General features: G+C 49.4%; 8 protein-coding genes across 8 annotated transcripts; 5 read left to right on the top strand and 3 right to left on the bottom strand.

Annotated features, from left to right (window-relative positions):
- Positions 1–293: 293 nt before the first annotated feature.
- Positions 294–1,710, top strand: F4807DRAFT_467376 (serine/threonine-protein phosphatase PP2A catalytic subunit; the record flags this gene model as incomplete). The annotated part of the gene is made up of 3 exons (XM_048002484.1): positions 294–309; positions 369–602; positions 659–1,710. The coding sequence occupies 3 exons, from the start codon at positions 294–296 to the stop codon at positions 1,369–1,371; spliced, it is 963 nt and encodes a 320-aa protein (XP_047854344.1). The 3' UTR covers positions 1,372–1,710.
- Positions 1,616–4,364, bottom strand: F4807DRAFT_75166 (E set domain-containing protein). The gene is made up of 5 exons (XM_048003442.1): positions 4,048–4,364; positions 3,737–3,844; positions 2,161–2,483; positions 2,050–2,098; positions 1,616–1,990 (listed from the first exon to the last, which is right to left on the bottom strand). The coding sequence occupies exons 2-5, from the start codon at positions 3,831–3,833 to the stop codon at positions 1,860–1,862; spliced, it is 600 nt and encodes a 199-aa protein (XP_047854343.1). The 5' UTR covers positions 3,834–3,844; positions 4,048–4,364; the 3' UTR covers positions 1,616–1,859.
- Positions 4,365–5,271: 907 nt separating this feature from the next.
- F4807DRAFT_424538 (DNA-binding domain of Mlu1-box binding protein MBP1) lies at positions 5,272–7,482 on the top strand. Its single transcript, XM_047997880.1, has 3 exons — positions 5,272–5,834; positions 5,891–7,061; positions 7,117–7,482. The coding sequence occupies exons 1-3, from the start codon at positions 5,771–5,773 to the stop codon at positions 7,148–7,150; spliced, it is 1,269 nt and encodes a 422-aa protein (XP_047854342.1). The 5' UTR covers positions 5,272–5,770; the 3' UTR covers positions 7,151–7,482.
- A 931-nt stretch (positions 7,483–8,413) lies between these two features.
- F4807DRAFT_467370 (putative 3-hydroxyisobutyrate dehydrogenase G6G8.5) lies at positions 8,414–10,338 on the top strand (the record flags this gene model as incomplete). Its single annotated transcript, XM_048002483.1, has 3 exons — positions 8,414–8,521; positions 8,588–8,761; positions 8,959–10,338. 3 exons carry the CDS (start codon positions 8,414–8,416, stop codon positions 9,676–9,678), a joined length of 1,002 nt encoding a protein of 333 aa, XP_047854341.1. The 3' UTR covers positions 9,679–10,338.
- On the top strand, positions 10,203–12,317 carry F4807DRAFT_74918 (RTA1-domain-containing protein). The gene is made up of 3 exons (XM_048003437.1): positions 10,203–10,970; positions 11,113–11,716; positions 11,881–12,317. The coding sequence occupies exons 1-3, from the start codon at positions 10,727–10,729 to the stop codon at positions 12,080–12,082; spliced, it is 1,050 nt and encodes a 349-aa protein (XP_047854340.1). The 5' UTR covers positions 10,203–10,726; the 3' UTR covers positions 12,083–12,317.
- F4807DRAFT_75044 (ARM repeat-containing protein) lies at positions 12,136–15,215 on the bottom strand. Its single transcript, XM_048003441.1, has 3 exons — positions 14,992–15,215; positions 14,788–14,930; positions 12,136–14,720 (listed from the first exon to the last, which is right to left on the bottom strand). Exons 1-3 carry the CDS (start codon positions 15,029–15,031, stop codon positions 12,552–12,554), a joined length of 2,352 nt encoding a protein of 783 aa, XP_047854339.1. The 5' UTR covers positions 15,032–15,215; the 3' UTR covers positions 12,136–12,551.
- Positions 15,176–16,553, top strand: F4807DRAFT_74955 (uncharacterized protein). Its single transcript, XM_048003440.1, has 2 exons — positions 15,176–15,276; positions 15,410–16,553. Exon 2 carries the CDS (start codon positions 15,458–15,460, stop codon positions 16,244–16,246), a length of 789 nt encoding a protein of 262 aa, XP_047854338.1. The 5' UTR covers positions 15,176–15,276; positions 15,410–15,457; the 3' UTR covers positions 16,247–16,553.
- Positions 16,341–18,134, bottom strand: F4807DRAFT_74941 (Nuf2 family protein). The gene is made up of 3 exons (XM_048003439.1): positions 18,115–18,134; positions 16,608–18,015; positions 16,341–16,548 (listed from the first exon to the last, which is right to left on the bottom strand). The coding sequence occupies exons 2-3, from the start codon at positions 17,877–17,879 to the stop codon at positions 16,435–16,437; spliced, it is 1,386 nt and encodes a 461-aa protein (XP_047854337.1). The 5' UTR covers positions 17,880–18,015; positions 18,115–18,134; the 3' UTR covers positions 16,341–16,434.
- Positions 18,135–18,236: the final 102 nt, after the last annotated feature.

Below are 18,236 nucleotides of genomic sequence, written 5' to 3'. Positions count from 1 at the left end.
TTCGTCATTTTGTTCGCTCTCGATTCGTCGCCCACCCTCTAATCTTAACCTACCACCTGCTTTGGTGCAGCACTTTATTCCGACACCCCCCATGCGAGGCGACAAGAATTCTTCCTTCGAACATGTTTGCGGTTTCTGCTAGCTCCCCATACGACCTTGTATTTCCTCGGAGCAGAAAGAAGTCGCCAACCATACCCCACGGTCAACCGCAGACTGCATCTTGATCCAGCTTTGGGTAGACTCTTACTCTTTTTCTTCTACTATTTTTCGCGCATCGTCGCTGGTCGGCCAAGATGCCTGGCCTCCCAGGTTAGTCCACCCCCACCACATCCCACATCAGATCGAATTAACCAACAATCATCCCATAGCTTCGGTCGATCTTGATGAGTGCATCTCCCGTTTGTATAAGAAGGAACTTTTGGCCGAGTCGGTTATCGAGGCAATATGCGCTAAGACCAAGGAGCTGCTCATGCGAGAGAGCAACGTCGTCCACGTGCGAGCCCCCGTCACAGTAGTCGGCGACATCCACGGGCAGTTTTACGATTTGATCGAGATATTCAAGATCGGCGGTTTTTGCCCGGACACGAACTACCTATTCCTTGGTAAGCGCAAACGATATATCGCAATTGAGCAACCCTCTCTAACTGGAAAATCACAGGCGATTATGTAGACCGTGGCATGTTCAGCGTGGAGACTATCTCCCTCCTCGTGTGCCTCAAGCTCAGGTACCCTAACAGGGTCCATCTAATTCGCGGCAATCACGAGTCGCGTGGTGTCACGCAGTCATACGGTTTCTACACAGAGTGTTCGCGCAAGTACGGCAACGCCAACGTCTGGCACTACTTCACGGACATGTTCGACTTTTTGACCCTGTCAGTGGTCATCAACGATCAGATCTTCTGCGTTCACGGCGGTCTATCACCGTCGATCCACTCTATAGACCAGATCAAGATCATAGACCGCTTTCGGGAGATACCTCATGAGGGCCCCATGGCGGATCTAGTGTGGTCGGATCCGGATCCGGAAAGAGACGAATTCTCTCTATCGCCCCGAGGTGCGGGCTACACCTTCGGCGCGCGCGTGGTCAAGAAGTTCCTAGCCGTCAACGGAATGAACCACATCCTGCGCGCGCACCAGCTCTGTCAGGAGGGTTTCCAAGTCCTCTACGACGACCACCTGAGCACGGTATGGAGCGCGCCTAACTACTGCTACAGATGCGGTAATATGGCCAGTGTGCTGGAAGTTAGTGACGTGGGCGAGAGGTTCTTCAACGTGTTCGCAGCTGCGCCTGAGAATGACCAGCACAAGGAGATACAGCAAGGAAACGAGAAGACGTCCGACGGCAACGCGCTGCCTGACTACTTCCTATAAGAGCATGACAGTTGAGCTGGATTAGAATTCATAAGTACATAGGATCATGACCACGTGAAAAGTGAGTGGAAATAACAGGAAGATACCTCAATCAATGTAGCAAGGGATGATAAAGCGGGAGAAGTAGGATCGAAATACCCAGTTGTGTTTTCATTTGCATGCCTATTTAATTCAGACCTCCTTTCGTCAAATAAAACGAGGAGAGGAAGGGTTGCTATGCTGGGTGTCGTAAAGAATCAGAATAAGAAAGTGCAGTGAAGATGATCAGCGGAGCACTGGTCAAATTCCGGCAATGAACTATCTACACTCAAGAATCGACCCCCTATAAGCACAGCACAGCATCCTATCCCCTAGCCACCTGAATCAACTGACTGAAACCAAATTCTCCTGCCGGAATTTTTTGGGGGATATACATCCGTATTCCCTCGACTGCTACCGTCAAACTGGAATGAAACTTTTTGTCCGTCGAACTTGACTTGTCTGGTCATCTACCAGTCCTTGGCAATGTCGAAGCTCCACTCGAATTGCAGGTGAGTCTTCTTGTCATCGTCGACAAAGCTGGACGTGGCGTTGTAGTGACCTCGGGCAAGCATGCCGGAAGGAGCCTCCTCCTCTTGGACTATTGAAAGGTCAGATGAAAGAGATCAATTTTATGTAGTTTAGATGAAGAATACTTACAGCGCTTACTGTAAAGCGGCTGCTTGTCTGTGTTCGGTGCATAGCTACCCTGCGGATTGGTCAGCTAACAATGAACAAGTTTGAATGAGAAGGGGGGAAACAATTACTTACGAGCATCTCAGAGTCCTTGCTGACCTTGATTCCCTTGCGCTTGACGACCTGGACATACTGCAGGCCGCTAAGGATCTCATGCTGGACCTTGAAGCTGGCGGCCATGGTGAACTTGCAGCCTTCCTTGATCTTGAAGGGGCGGTCCTTGAGGGTCTGCTCGCTGCCAGGGGCGGATAGGTCAATGGTGACGGGAGCACGGCCGGGTGATTCCATAGTTAGCGCGTTGATGATACAAACACGGGGATCGTTGGGATCAGAAAGATCCTTTCCGCCGCCAAGACCGAGAGACTGCTTGTAGCGCTGGAGAGACTCGTCGTTCGCATCTGTGTCAATGGAAGTCTTGTTAGAAGCATCCTTTCTAACCTTGGGGAATGTGATGCCATGTTCGTTCTGTGTGGATGAGGTAGAATAAACGGAAGAATTATAGAGAGAAGGGTTTGCTGAGGGATTGGTGTTGACAGCAGTAGTTTCCTCCTCAGGATTGATCATGTGAGCTGGATTTCCTATACATGTCATCCAAGGATCGAGGCCACTGTCAGATGAAGATGAAGAAGGGCATCTTGTTATGGCTAGTGACGCTCTCTCCTTGAGCCAGTTCAAGAAATCCATGCGTAAAATTGGTTTCTTGTTGGAGCGTTGGACGGGTTCGCGAGTGACTGGCTTCAGTTTTGGCTTGGTGGTGCCAATGTGAAGGTAATTCTTGAAAAAATCCTTGATGGATTTTTTGGTATGGACAGAATCATATTCTGAACTGTTGACAAGTGTGGCTTCTTGATGTAGACTGGGTTCCTGGGCTTCTTCCTCGGTTTCCTGCAAAATCGTACTGAGGTCGACCTCCGATACTCGTTGAAGGGTGGGTAGATGAGGCACATCGTCGGCACGGGCACGCATAATTTGTGGCATCGACACCATGTGCCGAGGAGCTCTACCACGTCCTGTGGCAAACAGGGGTGGACGATGCTTGGGGGCATCCATGGTGAAAAAATTGAGCAGAACGATGCATTGAGGAGTGTGATGTTATGTGTCGAATATGAAGACGAGCAGAAATGAATAAAGATGGCGATGCTGATGTCGTAAAAAAAGAATGCCTCAGGGTGGTTGAGACGTGAGGAGGGAAAGGGAAAAAATAGAATAAGTTGCGGGACGAAAAATCATCTCAAGAGTCATTGTCGATGACAGGAGCTGATTTTTGTGAAGGTTGTCGTGCACGACCTCAGTACTCATGGGCAGGTTCCGACTCAAACAACCGTCGTCATTGTGCCACTGCGCGGACCGTTTTTCACTCCCATCTCAAACTAAATTTACAGTGGCAGCAGGTGATAGTAGGTGCACCTAGAAACACCTGTCCTTCACCACTCTCACTATTGTCGTCACCGTCGTTGTCGCTCTCGTCTTGTTACCCCTTTTTTTACCCAACCCCTTCCAACCTTCATCTACTCCCCGAACACACAGTTTTAGAGTCCTCGCCGTAGCCTTACTGGCAACACATGGACATTTCCAATCAATGCAAAAGAAAATTTTATTGGATTATGAAGGTGAAATGAAGAGGTATAGAAAAATTGATATGTATACGCACCCATATTCTGATATTCAGCCAAGCTCTGCTTGGGCTGCGAGAGCTTGTAGCCTTGAGTCTCCTCAGGCAAATGATCATTTTCGTCTTGAGAGGCCATTTTGCAAATGACTAATGGCAAGTTGCCAAATCAAAAGGTTAGTTTACCGGTAAGTAGACGGTGAGAAGGCGAATATAAGTTCTGAATTGTTTGGGAAGAAGTAAATAAAGGACGACGTTGTCGTGTTGTCGTTCAGCGAAATAAGATAGGAGGGGTAGACTGGCGGTGTTGGATCTGTACTTGGCAGAGGTGTAGTTATGGTAGTGGGGCTCACTAAGAAGGTACTTTGAACCTGAGTACCTTGAAATACTCCTACGTCGATCTAGTGTACAAAGAAAGTGGGATGAGTACGATGTCACAGGATTGGGGACTTCTGGTCTTTTTTAGTGGCTCTATCGCTCTTTAAAGGTGCAGTTCAAGTGTAGCGGTGCAGCGGGGCTAGAACATAAGAAAGGCACCAGTGCTTCGAGGGGTCTCTGTTTCGTCCCGACTGTGTGTGATCGGCCTTCGGGCCTCTATTCACTTTTCCAAGTTCTGTACTTGTGCCGCAGTTGTAGTGTCAAGTTAAAGCCGCGCTTGCCTTGTAATGCGTGCTTACTCTCGTGCGGGTGATACTTCATGCTGCCTGACATGATGGCAAATCGGGGTTAATAGGAAGTCATGCATGGTGTTCTGAATGTTAACACCCGTACGGCTTTAGTGTTGTTTTGACGTCCTTGATGTTTTTATATGGTACCGGAGATTGACACATCTATATTCAGCAGATAACAAGGTTGACTACTTTTTAACCTGTTGAAATATATGATTAAAAATTGTAAGGTAGTTAACTGATATTTATAATGCCGAAGAAATGAAAGAAGAGTGAGTTAACGGAAGTTGTGGTCTGATCAATAGGTATGTATAACCATATGGATATGCTATGATTGCTGTCCTTAGGAATAAGCTGGAATTTGAGGTGCTTAAGAATTCGACGATGAGATTGTTTATGAGAAGGGACAGGATATGCAATACATCTGGGCGTTGTATGAGGAATGAAACCAAATTGTGTTTATCTAATAAAGCGAGTTTACAATCTGAAGAATCGTAGTTGCCCTCTTGCTTAAACCAAATTCCACAAGATGAACCGCACCTACAACCTACATACTACGTACAGTGAGATATCCTTCTATATACCGTATCATTCTACTGTCCAACTGTACTTCGTCAACCGCCCATTCCTATTCGGCGTTAGCTGCAGCCGCGATGAACTGAGTACAACACGTGTGTTCCTGGAAAGGGTGTTGGCCCGAGCTTTTTATCTCTGCGAAGTAGGAGTCAATATCCCCTGCCGTTTGTCTCCATGTCTATTGGATTGAATTTTGGCATAAGTGGAGGCCGCTAAGCCCGTCGAGGTAATTCATCAATTTCTATTTCGCGACTGGTGCTGACACCTTGACTAGCAGGTAGCAGCACGCGAACGGGTCCTTCCCCCCAGCTTTCTCCCAATTCCCTTCGCCTACCCTCCCTCAAGTGCTTCTCGACCTTGTCCTTTTCCTGACATTCGCCTCAAAAAATCGTCTCGATTTCTTTGCGCCGGGTGTCACATCTACATCGACCCCTTTTCTTCGCTGCTTTTAGTCATCGAAAGAATTCTATCTTCATCTTCACTTATTACCCAAGATCCTCCATCTTGGTGTGTAGCCTTTTTTTATATACATAAGATAGTATTTCCCTTCCTGACGAATTTCCACATAACGTGAGTCTGATCCATTCTGGCGACCCGCCTATTCGAGAGGGCGTAAATCCGCGCGCTTCCACGGCGACCGGCGACATCGCATCGCATCGCATCTCCGCGCGACTCCATGGCAAACAACTGCTAACCCGGCGACCAGCCCCAGTTCTTCTGCATCCTTTTAATTCTGGTCTCATTTGGCACTGATCGCCTGTCGCGAATTCAAATCCCATACGAGCCTCTCGCGCAAAGCGTTGACTCGGTCGCGTCTTAGAAAATACTCAAAATGGCTACCCCGAGACATCTTCCCAACAAACATAACCCTTTGATGACGGATGATATCCCTCCTTGTATTGCATCCCCCCTATTTGATAATTATTGGCTTGCATCGCTTACATGTTTTTAGATCATGAGCTGGTTTCGCGCCGACGTCTGGGTCAGACCCAATTGACCGCGAAGATGGTTGCTGCGGGCACCGCAGGGGATATCGATCCTTCGAGCCTGGGCGTTTTCGACTATGCGCACTTGCGAGCTCCTTTGCCCAAGGGCATCACTTCGGGCATCTTCAAGTCTTCTCCAAACTCGTACTTCCTTATGCGTCGCAGCCAGGATGGATACGTATCTGCGACCGGAATGTTCAAGGCGACTTTCCCTTATGCCGAGGCGGTCGAAGAGGAGATGGAACGCAAATTCATCAAGTCGTTACCTACAACAAGCCACGAGGAGACTGCTGGAAACGTCTGGATCCCGCCTGAGCAAGCTTTGGCCCTCGCCGAAGAGTATCGGATTACTCCTTGGATTTCCGCTCTTCTAGACCCGGCCGACATCGCCATCACGAACGCACCAGATAGCCCTCCTAAGAGAATTACGGCACCGCCTAAGTTCGAGGCTCCCCTACCTACGCAGCCACTTCTTGCACCGCCGACCCCATCATCACTTCCCCGCAGCACGCGAGGCCGCCGCTCAGCTAGTCCCTCGAAGAAGCGAGCTATCGCGTCTCCGCGGAAGCGAACCGCCAAAGCCGCAGCGCGTCAGCCTTCCCCCGCAGAGATCCCTCCCGTAAAGGAAGAAGTCGAGCCCGCTACGAACGGTACTAAGACAGATGAAGATACCGCGTCTACCGCCGCCACTGAAGAGGTCGCTATCAAAACCATTGAAAGGGAACCTCCTGTTGTCTTCGCGCCGACTGAGGAGGATCCTAAAGTGCAAATCAAGGTTGGTCAAGAAGTCGAGTTCCACGGTGATACCGAGACGACACAAACTGCTGTCGAATTGGAGCTTCCTGTTAGCGGCGAACCCAGCCCCGAGGAGGCTGCTCGGATGATCGAAGAGGCGAAGGAAATGGTGAGAATTGCCGCTGCTGAAACCGCGGCGTCGTCTGGCTCAAGCAGTAAGGGCAAGCGGAAGGCCGACGATATTGCTGCTGATGAAGAGGAAGAGGAGGCGGAAGCTCCGGTCGAAGGTTCGGAGGAACCCCGATCTAAGAAGGCCAAGACTGAAAAGACGGAGGTACAGCTGAGAAAGGAGCGTGTCAGAAACCGGGCGTTGGTTGGTCTGAGTGCAACCCTCGCGGTTGGGTAAGTTGTGAACCTCTTCCATTTTTGACTATGAAAAGCTAACCATTCTCCCTAGTGCTTTAATTCCGTACGTTATGGGCGTATTTTAGACCATTACAACGTCTCTTTCTTCCTTGTGTTTTTGATTGTTTAGCCAAGTAGTCTCCATCCCATCCCGTCATCACTCCGTTCCCTCCGTCATAATAAACCCAGACAGTTTCGCAGGGGTTTGGATCAGGTGGAGAGGCCAGGTCACTCGTCTGTTATATTTGCACATACCCCCAGTTGCTCAGAACCAGCTGTTCTGATTTCGCGAAGCTATATGGAATAGCTCATGTATACATCTACCCCCCTTGCGGTGGGCCCCTCTGAGAAGAAAGGGTTCGCCGTACTCTACAGATTCCGATAAACCCATAATGAAAAGAGAATATTCACTCGTTAATAAGTATTTGTGACTTGCAAACTTGAGAAAATGCTATGTGACAATTAAACTATTGCGGGTTTATAATTCCTGCTAGAACAAGGAAGATATATTGTTAGAGGAACAAAGAGTCTACCGGTACGGGTAGTAGCAGTTATACTTGCCTTAGATGACTCGTCCTATAGCGCTATTTCAAGTCTGTCCAGATTACCTTCACCTGATGCCATCTAGAATCCGCAATGTGAGAAGAAATATATCTTGTACCTGCGTAACGACATAATGCATCATTGTACATGTACATCAAATAAGTCCAAGCGCAAGCATGCGGCTCCTTTCTAGTCGGATTCGTGGATGTGACTTCCCCGGTCCATTGAGGGATAACGAGCAGATAACGAGCAGGTAGGGATCCACCGGTTCCAGCCGGATGGCCCAAGCTCTAAATTTCCCAATATACATGGGTCGAAAATTTTTTCCCAATTTCCTTTTATTTTCTCGTTCTCCCAATTTAAATTTCAAATTTCCCACAACAGTGAATGAAAAGTCATCTTGGGCAAATGAATCTTCGACGTCCGTGTCGAAATGCACTTCAGGACGTTTCTGAAGACAATCCAGTGGATTAAGATGCCACTGTGGTCTGTCACAATGCGTGCATTATCATAGATGTGCGATGTGTGGCTTGCAAATCCCTTGATCCATTGAAGGTCACTGGGCCTCTGGGGCTCAAAGCCTGAGACTGAGTGCTTAGGACCGGCAATGGTCGGTTCTGTTCTATGGCTGCCCTCGGATCACCCCAGTACCCCGCGACTTTCAAGGGCTTTGGAGAGCGTGGAGAAGTCTCCAACTGAACTTTTTGACCTTTCTCTAGATCCTTATAATATGTATAACGACACTTCAAGTTGATCTTATCAAGATATTATAGGTTTAGGGCAGTTGGGTTTCGTCATTAAGCAACATGAGAGCACGTCTGGTTGCGTGGGGCTTCTTCAGAGCTCAACAGCGAGCTTTCTCGACAACACCGAGACGGCTAGAGAGCTATGGCTTCATCGGTTTAGGTCAAATGGTACGTTCCGCGCTGTTATCTTCTCAATACGTAGCAAACAACGAAGACTAATAAATGCGGATCTAGGGTTACCAAATGGCCAAAAATCTCCAGTCGAAACTTTCTCCCAGTGATTCAGTCAGACTATTCGATATCAATATCAATGCTACGAAACGTCTAGCTGAAGAGATGAAAGTTTCTCAAACTGGTGGTGCTGCTGTTGAAGTCTCGCGCAATGCAAACGATGCTGCAAGAGAGTCGGTAAGTTTTCGTTATTCCTTAAACCCCAATTGTTTCTATGATGAGTCTGTTCTATCTATGATCTAAGTTGGGGCCGGTTCGCCGGCCTTCCTGTGATTATCAACCTACTTTAAAGCCAATCCTCTGAAGAGTTAATTCATATCATCTTTAAATTATCGGAATGATGTGAGGGTGTCGAGACTAACTGATTCCTCTAGGATATAGTAATAACGGTGCTGCCTGAACCATCTCACGTAAAGAGCGTGTACCGCGAGATATTGTCTCCAGACTTACCTGGGAAAGCTAGGGTGTATATCGACTGTTCAACCATTGATCCTTCGTCATCCCGAGAGGTTGCAAGGTGGGTTGCAGATGCAAACCAGGGCCAATTTGTGGATGCTCCCATGTCAGGCGGCGTTGTAGGTGCTACTGCAGGCACTTTAACCTTTATGCTGGGCGCCCCTGACGCTTTGGTGCCAAGGTTAGAACCATTACTATTGCGAATGGGGAAACGAGTATTGCATTGCGGCGCCCAGGGTAATGGACTTAGCGCAAAACTAGCCAATAACTACCTGCTGGCGATCAACAACATCGCAACGGCTGAAGCGATGAATCTCGGTATCAAATGGGGACTCGATCCTAAGACATTGGCGAATATCATCAATGTTAGCACTGGTAGGTGCTGGCCCAGCGAAGTCAACAATCCGGTAAAGGGAGTAGTTGAAGGTGCGCCGGCTAGCCGTGACTACTCCGGTGGGTTTGGCATTAGTCTGATGAAGAAAGATTTGAAGCTCGCCATCGTAGCTGCAAAGGAAGCCGATGCAAAGTTGGAACTCGGTGACCGAGCAAGGCAAGTCTACGAAGAAGCGGAACAAGTAGGATCGTGCAGAGGAAGGGACTTTTCCGTCATTTATAGATTCCTCGGCGGTAAGGAATGAGATATATCTATATGTAATTGAAATACTTATATTCCATGAAAATTCGTCAGATTTCAGGTCTCTAAACTTTCGGCGGCTATACTGGAAATATGAATATTTTGACACGAGTAAGGTTAATTATAAGTAGAATGCGGCTATGTGTTCTGGGCCCGAGATCTGCGTGGCGCCGTGGTAGCGTCCCGGATGAGGTCTCTTCCGCCTCTAATGCGGATCGATCTAATATCTTATATCTACATCATCTAGATTTCCATTGGACCTTGTCAACGATATGATACGTCACAGCTGGTAACTCCAAGCGCTTGTTCAAATTACCGAAGCGATTATTCAGACTAATAGGCTTAGCTAGGCAGGTAGTACGATCTTTCCAACTGAAATTCTTTGTATCTTGGGACTTGGCAACTGGACAAAGATTCGTTTGCTCGGTTGGCGTACCGAGCTGGGCATCGGGGTTCTAGAAGCCCACTTAAGGGCCTGTCAGATCGTTAAGCGACGTCTACCCTTCCTGGCCTATAATCTTCGTCTTTACCGCATTTAGTAACCTCCTCGCGGACACTATTCGATCTCTTTCCGCACCGGGTCCTCGCGCCATTCCCCGTATTCGTGATTCGGTTCGCCCATCGATGATGCCGAGATATCAGATTACCCTGTCACGATGGAGACCGATTCGCCTGAAATATCCCATAATCCATGAGGCTCCCACGTTTCCTTATTAACTTACCATACTGCCGGATTTCTGCTTGCTGGGATTAATTCTCCTTTTACTTCTTTTTTTCCCGACCTATCTTTACTTAGTATAATACCCTTTGCTATAACAATTCTTGCACATATCTTGTTTATATCCTATTTTATTTCCTACCTACCCATATTTTATACATATCTACTTACTAGGATAGTAATACCTCAGCGCTTACTCAACCGAAATCCCTATAAGTACGATAAGTGCTCTTTTCTCTAAAGCGAACTCAATACACATACGCATACACTTAGACGGCCGCAACGATTGGACAGAAGAGGAGCGAGGAAGCTTCTGTGAGAAAAACTCGACAAGATGTCGAATAGTACAAACAGTACAGGTTCACCGCAACACATATCATACAGACTATGTACGGAAGTTAGCCCTGTCTGCCCAGTTGAAGCGACGGTACTGGGCTACTACCCCAACCTTGGCGTCAACGCCTTCCTCGCTGCGGCGTTCGGCCTGTGTGTCATAGGCCTTGTCACCACCGGCATCTGGAAGAGAACTTGGGGGTATTCCGCTGCTTTGACAGCTGGGTGCATTCTAGAATTCGCAGGTACGTTCTCGCTTCAGCCCGTAAAATTTCATCCTCCGTCTACACATATCTACGCACACACACACACACACGCACAGAGGGAGAGAGACAAGCCAAGCTCCCATCATACCACCTAGCTAACCAAAAAAACCACCCGCCCCAGGCTACATATCCCGCGTCCTCCTGCACGCCAACCCGTGGAACTCAAGCGCCTTCCAAACACAGATCTGCGCCATCATCCTCGCGCCGACGCTGATATGCATCTCCATCTACCTGACGCTAAAGCACGTCACCTTATCCCTCAACCCGGCCCTCTCGCGCCTGCGCCCGCGCCTCTACCCGCTGATCTTCGTGCCCGCCGACGTCTCCTGCCTCATCCTGCAGGCCATCGGCGGCAGCCTCGCCGCCAGCGCCGGGTACACGCACCCGGAGCTGCTCGAGAGCGGCGACCGCGTTATCATCGCGGGCATCGCGCTGCAGTGCGCCGTGCTGGGTGGCTTTGGGGTCATGGTGGGGGATTACTGGCGTAGGGTTAGGGGGTGGGTTAGGAGTGTGGAGGGAGCGGCAGAGGAGGGAAGGTTAGGGGAGCAGGATAGGCTGGCGCTGGCGACGTGGAGGGATCGTAAGTTCCGTATGTTTGTATATGCGGTTGCTGGCGCGTACGCGGGGATCTTGATTCGGTGTATATACAGAATCGCGGAGATGGCCGGTGGTTGGGGAAACCCTATTATGCAAGACGAGCCGTCGTTTGTTGTCCTCGAGGGCTTGTAAGTTCCGCCTACACCCCTATTCCCTCTCTCCCCCTTTCCTCCTTTTCACTCGCCCGTCCCCCTTGCCCAAACTATCAAACTCCCCACTCTCCTCCTAACCCCCTACTTGCGAAAGAAAGGAGATCAAAGCTATAGCCAACCCGATCTAACCACGCTTACAGCTGCATCGTCATCCCCGTCATCCTCCTGACCGCGTTCTCGCCAGGCTTCCTCTTCCCAGCCATGGCCGAGCGCGAGGCCCGGCGCTTCGGGAGGAAGAAGGCCGTGTCCGAGAAGGCGAAGCCCGAAGAACCCGTGATATCGAGCGACGAGGGGGCGTTGGCGGAGCGGAAAGCGGCGCCGGAGGAGGTTTCGGGCGTGTAGATAAGGCCTTTGTTTCGATGGTAGATACGATCTATGTCATCTTGCGGGTTTGCCGGGTAGCGAGCGAGCTATTATTCTTGAACATAAACAAGCGACCTACGGGGAGATACGTTTGGATATTATGTTGAGTTTTCGCATTATAGATAGAACCGAGACATCCCTAACTTACGAATATGGATATACCCTTTTCTAAACAACCTCCTCAGGCGATCCACTTTTAATTTATTGTGTGTACTATACATATCTTCAACACCATAGCACTTCATTCAAATAGTCGATTTTCATGCTTTGACGATACCTCATTATCCATAATCAAGGCAAAGCAGCCACAAACCAATGCACCGGCAATGCTCCAATTCTAAGCAGCTAGTCCCAATGCAGCCATAATAGGTAGCTTCTATCCTCGCCGTATTCATACCCAGAACGCAAAGACCTATGCGCTTAACGAGAAGTGAAGAGAGGTCTAAGGTCAGCGATTAAGAAATCCTTCCAACTCAGCTTTCGCATCGTCTGATTCTTGGTCGCTCTCTTCTTCCTCCTCATCATCAGATTCTTCCTCCTCAGACTCTTCCTCTTCGTCCTCCTCGCTCTCTTCTTCCTCTTCCCCGCCCTCCTCTCCTTCATCATCCTCGTCCTCGTTCTCGTTCTCGTCCTCGGCAAGCCAATCATCCAAAGTCTTTGCACCCGTCCCCGGTGCCGCTGCCGCGGATAATCCATTGCTCCTATTCCCACCTCTGCGTCCGTCGCCGAGCATCTGCGCAGCGGGGACGACCCTCTTCTCGCCCGTGTATTCGTCCCTAACACCCTCCGTGTTTCTTAACTTCGGGTCCGGCTCGCGGCCCTCCGGGACCCAGTCTGGTAGGGCTTCGTACCCGCGGAGCCCGTGCACACCGCCACCGCCCGCAAGGACTAGCGCCGAGGACCCTAGCGCGAACCCCCGGCGCGTCTCCGACGGGCTGGGCGCCTGAGGTGCCGGTTTAGGAGCTAGCAGCATGAGGGTTGCGAGTTGAGGTACACTCAACAGTGCTTTGTACAAGCGCGTGCGGTCGCGCAAATCGTACGAAGTGTCGTATCGGACGAGTAGAAGGACGTAATTCCATAGACGGGCTATGGGATGATCTTCTGAGTTGGGAGGAGGCTCCTGGTTCTCTTCATCTGACTTCTGTACTTCGGTTACTCGGTTGAGGTGATGTAAGTACACTTTCGCGGCTAACAGGACGATCTGCCGCTTGGCGATCTCGGACTCGTCTGCGAATTCCTTGAGAAGTATGCGCAGCACGTCGGCCGCGATGTTGTCCTCGCCGTTCAGACCGGCGAATTCGCCCACGAGCCAGATGATAGTTGCGCGCGCTTGTGGATCGGTTGCGGAATCTAGATTCTTTGCTAAGCGCACGACGGTCCCCACATGTGCCTGAGGATCTTGTTGGATAAGGTGCCGAATCACTGTCAGAGACTCAGCCGCTAACGTGCCGTCTAAACTTGTTATTTGTCCGAGTAGAAGCCGCATACACCGGGATGCGGTTGCAGGATCACCTTGCGCGCAGCGGCCAATAGCTCGCACTGCTTCGCGAACAAGCGATTTATTCGTCCCGCGAGCAAAGTGTTCGAGCTCGTTGAGTATGAGGCTCTTTGTATGCAAGGGGCTATGAGGGAAGATCAGTGTGAGAACTTCAAGCTTTAATTCCCACACTGGGGCTGTGTCAGTAGCGCGGACGAGGAAATGGGACGCATGTCTGACGAAAGACTCCGGGTGTGCCAGACAGACGGAAACTATGTTGTAGAGGGCCACTTGTTGAATATCTTGCGCGCCCCGTAGGAGAGCAACTAACGGACCAACTGCAGCTTTTGTATATTCGGCAGTACCTATGTCCATATAGCAGCGGGCTACAGCTACCACAACTCCAGAGTTCCTACTCTGAAGAAGTGGCTTGATCCCGTTAAGCAATAAGACAAGATCAGGGTCGAGGACAATCACTTGTTCCCCTTCCGATGCAGATTCCGGTGAAGCATCTCCGTAGAAGTCCTGGAGATCTGTTGATTTGTCATTTGCCTTTGCACTTCTAGTCCGCCTTGGGAAGCACTTTCGTGCATAGATTGTCACCATCTTTAGCATCGCAAGTTGGCTCCATTCGTCCATGTCGACAACCTTTTTAACGAGACTCCTATAATGCTTGTGGATCAAATCCACCCTGTCGGGACATATTTCATTGAAAGCGCTAACGGCAGCTCCTGCAACAAAGTACTGCTTGTCGCCTAGGAGTGTCGTCAGGTTTTCTAGTAGTTGCGGTAGAGTACTCGGTTCTAGACGATAGCATTTCGGTATGGCAAGAGCAGCGGCTTTGCGTACATGGGGAGACATGTCAACCACGCCCTTTTTGATAGCCAACGAGACGATCTGACTGATGACTGGGACTCGGATGCCGGACATGGTGCGTAGGGCGAGCGCTCGTACTTGCGGGTTCGAATCTGACAAGGATTTCTGGATGGTATTAATGGATAAAAGGGCCATATCTGGTTCCTGTTCGGCATGGTGAATGAGGTATATGTATACAAGTTTCTTTATTTCGAGGTTCGGCGACGCGACATTCTTGACGACAGAGGAGAAGAAGGGTAAGGTCTTTTGCTGGCGATACATCATCTGGTTAAGTAGGATCGATCAGCTGGCGCTCCCTAGTAGTGGAAGAGAATAAATCTTGAATGCGTACAGAGATGACGCGCCGGAGTCCGTCGAGCACTTCGCGATCATTTCGGCTGTCTAGAAGTTTCTTGATTTGTGGCACGGGCAATGTTCGTGTGGTGCTTCGAGAGCTCCGGGCGGCTTGAGCCGCGTCGAGGGTGAGCTCCCGAGCTATGGAGATAAATGTCAGTCCGCTTCAGTCGAGTGGCTCTTAGGACGCAATTGTTCTTACCGCTCTCGAGTAAGTTGGATATTCGAGAGATAGACTCCATGATGTGTGGATATGTGCGCGCATACAGCTTGTAAGCTGCTGCGTCGATCGCGTTATTGTGTTCTTAGGAGTGTGACGTCGGTGGAAGAAAGTTAATTGTTGAGTTTTGGTGGGGCACAACTAAGTCCGCCTTTATGTGGAACCCCGAATACGCCATCGCAACTCCCTCCGTTTCTCAATCAACTCTATTCGGAACGGCGGGTCCAAACTTACATTTGATGGACACACCTGACATTGAATACCTAGGTAGGTACATAATTACTACCTGGTGCTTTATAATATTTTGGATGTACATGATCTAGATCTCTACTTACCTATATTCCAAAGTTCAACATGATATGAAAAGTACCGAGCGAATATATATCTTACATATGCTCAGATTTCTCTGCTAAGACTCTAGGATGGCTACTATGAAGCTACAATATCCATGTCTTCGGCGCCGTTCGTCTTCCTATCTCCAGCATTTCCCTCCGAGCTTCTCAATTATATCCTAGACCGTCACGTCTATCCCACAACGCTTATAATATGCTCCTCTCGGCAGGACTTCCTCGCAACCCTCGCTAACGATGTGTATCAAGAGATAACATCTCCTGAGGAGGTAGCTCCTGTGGAACAAGGAGCAGAAAGTCCGCCTCCTGACGCCGCGCGGAACGTTCATATGGTTGATGAGGAGCAGGTCAGGCAAAAGCAGAGGCTCTTATCCTCTCCTTTGTACCAACTTGCTACATCACGGCACACCCGCGTGGTATACATCCCCACAGTCACGCATCTCCGCGCCTATCTAGCCGTCTTTTCGCCCGATGATTCCAAGATCTCAACCCCTCCAGCTAATTTTAGCGCTTCGGGAAGATACCCACCACATATAATATTGTATGGGTTTCTGGAGATGCATCGTGATACCAGCGAATGGAGCGCTCAGGGTCTTGGCAATTCCACCTCTACGCTAATAGAGCTGGGTCATCGATTGCAATGGCAAACGATTATTGTCGAGCCCCGGAAGCACAACCCTCCCCAACCTTTCGAGGACGTGCTAAAAGAAGCCGTCCCCTTTCTAAGCGGTGGTGGTCGAAGGTTAGGCCCCGACTCGGAAGAGGGTGGTTGGACAGGCCGAACTGTGGAGGTCGGGAGAGTTATGAAGAGATGGTTTCATTTTCAGCGTGGAGAGTGGGATACGAGCTTGAAAGATGAAGAGGAACACTCCGAAAACAAAGGATGAAAGTCGATCTTGATGAGCATGTAATCATTCTCTCTTCGGACACTCGTCACGTTGGTTATAATAATGAACCACTTGACGTCTATATACAGACCGCCTAAGCCTTGACCGGCCCTCAACACCTGAACGCCTGCTGTGGTATCCCAATCGTGGTCTCGTCACGCATGCACTGAACAAATAAGGGATAATAATCAAATAGCCTGCTCCATCTCAGTGATATACAGCTTGATGTGCGACTCCATCTTCAGATACTCGTCGTATGCCGCGTGGACCTCGTTCTCAATGTTCTCCTTGAGATCAAGCATCTGTTTCTGTGTTAGCAGTCTATTGAAGAAAATGATCAACGTAAACGGGGAAAGCTTACCTTTTTCTCAGTTTGCTCAATCCGAACTCTTCGTTTTTCGATTTCGTTGCCCTTTGCCGTTCTCTCCTCCGTCAGCTTCTTGTGTAATGCTCGGAGCTCCTCCATCTTCTTCTTCGCTTCCTGGGCTTTCTCTCGGCTTTGATCGCGGAGCTTCTCTGTGCGTTCGTTCCACTTGCTTAATTGCCTTTGTAACAACGCCTCTGTCCTCTCCACTTCTTTGACATTGTTGCCACGCTCGGATAATGTATCTCGTTGCCTCGCATTTCTAGCATTTTCCTCCTCCTCCTTGGTTAACTCGTTTGCGATATCGTCTAGGAGTTTGATACATGACGCCACATCTGTCGCCACGACTCCGAAGGAATCGGTTGATGTTTGTAATGCTCTTGCTCGTCGGTCTAGAGAATCTATATGCGATTTGTCCCCGTTAAGAGTATTGCTGAGCTCTGTCAAACTTGTCTGTAGCGCTTGGGGACTTTGAAGAGTGTATGGTCGCAATTTATTGCTTTCCTGCTTCAGCAACATCTTTTCAGCTGTTTTTTGCTCTAGTCTCTGGGCCAGCTCTGCCTTTTTCTGCTTAGCCCCGTCCAGTCGATCTGCAACCCTCTCCTGGTTTCGTCGCAATTCCAGTAGGGTTTTCTTTAGCTCTTCATTTCGTTCCGTCTTCTCGCGTACTTGGGCCTCCATCGCTCTTCGGTTATGTCGCATCTCATCTAATCTAGACTCCATGTCTTGGTTCTCGCCATACAGTGTCTCAATCCGTGCCTTGGTCTGCTCGGCCTTGTTGAAATGCTCATCAATGACATTGGTCTGACTCTCGCGGAATCGAACAAAGTTGATCAGGTAGCTGAAGATCTTAACGAGGCGCGGGTGCGTGGGCTTGTACAAGTCGGAGAAACTAAAGTCGGTGATGCCGCACTCAAGAAGTAGTTTGCGTAGCGATACGTAGAAGCCCAGTAGGTTGCGCGTATCGGGAGGCACAATGTCGGTGAACTCGCCACAGACATCTTCGGCGGCAGCGCGCATTGCCGGCTCGACGGTCTCACGTGTCGCATTTAGCAACAGTTCGGCAAACCATTCGAAGATCATCTGGACTTGGAGAGGGTTCGGCTTCTGGAGGTCGGCGACGCTAAATGGAATGCCGATGTCTGTTATACATCCGACGATCTCCTTGTCCGGTAGGCGCATGAATGCGTCGGCTTCCTCCTCCTTCTTGCGCGTGCGCGATTGGTTTTGCGACGGCGGAATTATGGACATTCGTGGATTGTACGCCATGATCGCGGTGTTGGGTATTTGCAATCGTCTCTTTGAAATACTTGTGGAGTTCGTGTATGTCTTCTATGCTCTTAATTACTATTGCTCCGGTGTCAAAGCGGAATAAATATTTCGATAATCCGCTCTCGATGGTAAACTTTCAAGGTTATCGAATTAGATAGTCGATCGAAAAAGGTTTAGGGAGTTGGATGTTTTCGTATGGTTGCTATGTGGGGGTGAGTAAACAATCGATTACCTAATGTTGATTATGTCATCCATGCTGATTGGTCCGATGCTCTTGCACTAGAAAACCGCTATGAACCTAGCTGTTCATGTTTGTCCTTTCCCTACCCCACAGAAATACGGAAATATTAAGTA

The sequence above is a fragment of the Annulohypoxylon truncatum genome (genome assembly GCF_022578515.1).
Source record: "Annulohypoxylon truncatum strain CBS 140777 unplaced genomic scaffold F4807scaffold_15, whole genome shotgun sequence".
In the NCBI taxonomy this organism is placed as follows: domain Eukaryota; kingdom Fungi; phylum Ascomycota; class Sordariomycetes; order Xylariales; family Hypoxylaceae; genus Annulohypoxylon; species Annulohypoxylon truncatum.
This window is presented reverse-complemented; position numbering and strand designations above follow the sequence as displayed.

Excerpts from the sequence above, each read along its gene's own strand:
- F4807DRAFT_74955 (XM_048003440.1), top strand. The coding sequence starts at position 15,458 with ATGTCTTCGGCGCCGTTCGTCTTCCTATCTCCAGCATTTCCCTCCGAG.
- F4807DRAFT_74918 (XM_048003437.1), top strand. The coding sequence starts at position 10,727 with ATGTCGAATAGTACAAACAGTACAGGTTCACCGCAACACATATCATAC. Across the intron at positions 10,971-11,112 it reads GTGCATTCTAGAATTCGCAG|GCTACATATCCCGCGTCCTC; the intron begins GTACGTTCTCGC and ends CACCCGCCCCAG. Across the intron at positions 11,717-11,880 it reads TTTGTTGTCCTCGAGGGCTT|CTGCATCGTCATCCCCGTCA; the intron begins GTAAGTTCCGCC and ends CCACGCTTACAG.
- F4807DRAFT_424538 (XM_047997880.1), top strand. The coding sequence starts at position 5,771 with ATGGCTACCCCGAGACATCTTCCCAACAAACATAACCCTTTGATGACG. Across the intron at positions 5,835-5,890 it reads GACGGATGATATCCCTCCTT|ATCATGAGCTGGTTTCGCGC; the intron begins GTATTGCATCCC and ends ACATGTTTTTAG. Across the intron at positions 7,062-7,116 it reads AGTGCAACCCTCGCGGTTGG|TGCTTTAATTCCGTACGTTA; the intron begins GTAAGTTGTGAA and ends CATTCTCCCTAG.
- F4807DRAFT_75044 (XM_048003441.1), bottom strand. The coding sequence starts at position 15,031 with ATGGAGTCTATCTCTCGAATATCCAACTTACTCGAGAGCG. Across the intron at positions 14,931-14,991 it reads ATCCAACTTACTCGAGAGCG|CTCGGGAGCTCACCCTCGAC; the intron begins GTAAGAACAATT and ends TTATCTCCATAG. Across the intron at positions 14,721-14,787 it reads GACTCCGGCGCGTCATCTCT|ATGATGTATCGCCAGCAAAA; the intron begins GTACGCATTCAA and ends CTACTTAACCAG.
- F4807DRAFT_74941 (XM_048003439.1), bottom strand. The coding sequence starts at position 17,879 with ATGGCGTACAATCCACGAATGTCCATAATTCCGCCGTCGCAAAACCAA. Across the intron at positions 16,549-16,607 it reads TTGAGCAAACTGAGAAAAAG|ATGCTTGATCTCAAGGAGAA; the intron begins GTAAGCTTTCCC and ends ACACAGAAACAG.
- F4807DRAFT_75166 (XM_048003442.1), bottom strand. The coding sequence starts at position 3,833 with ATGGCCTCTCAAGACGAAAATGATCATTTGCCTGAGGAGACTCAAGGC. Across the intron at positions 2,484-3,736 it reads GGCTGAATATCAGAATATGG|ATGCGAACGACGAGTCTCTC; the intron begins GTGCGTATACAT and ends CCATTGACACAG. Across the intron at positions 1,991-2,049 it reads GCCGCTTTACAGTAAGCGCT|TCCAAGAGGAGGAGGCTCCT; the intron begins GTAAGTATTCTT and ends ACCTTTCAATAG.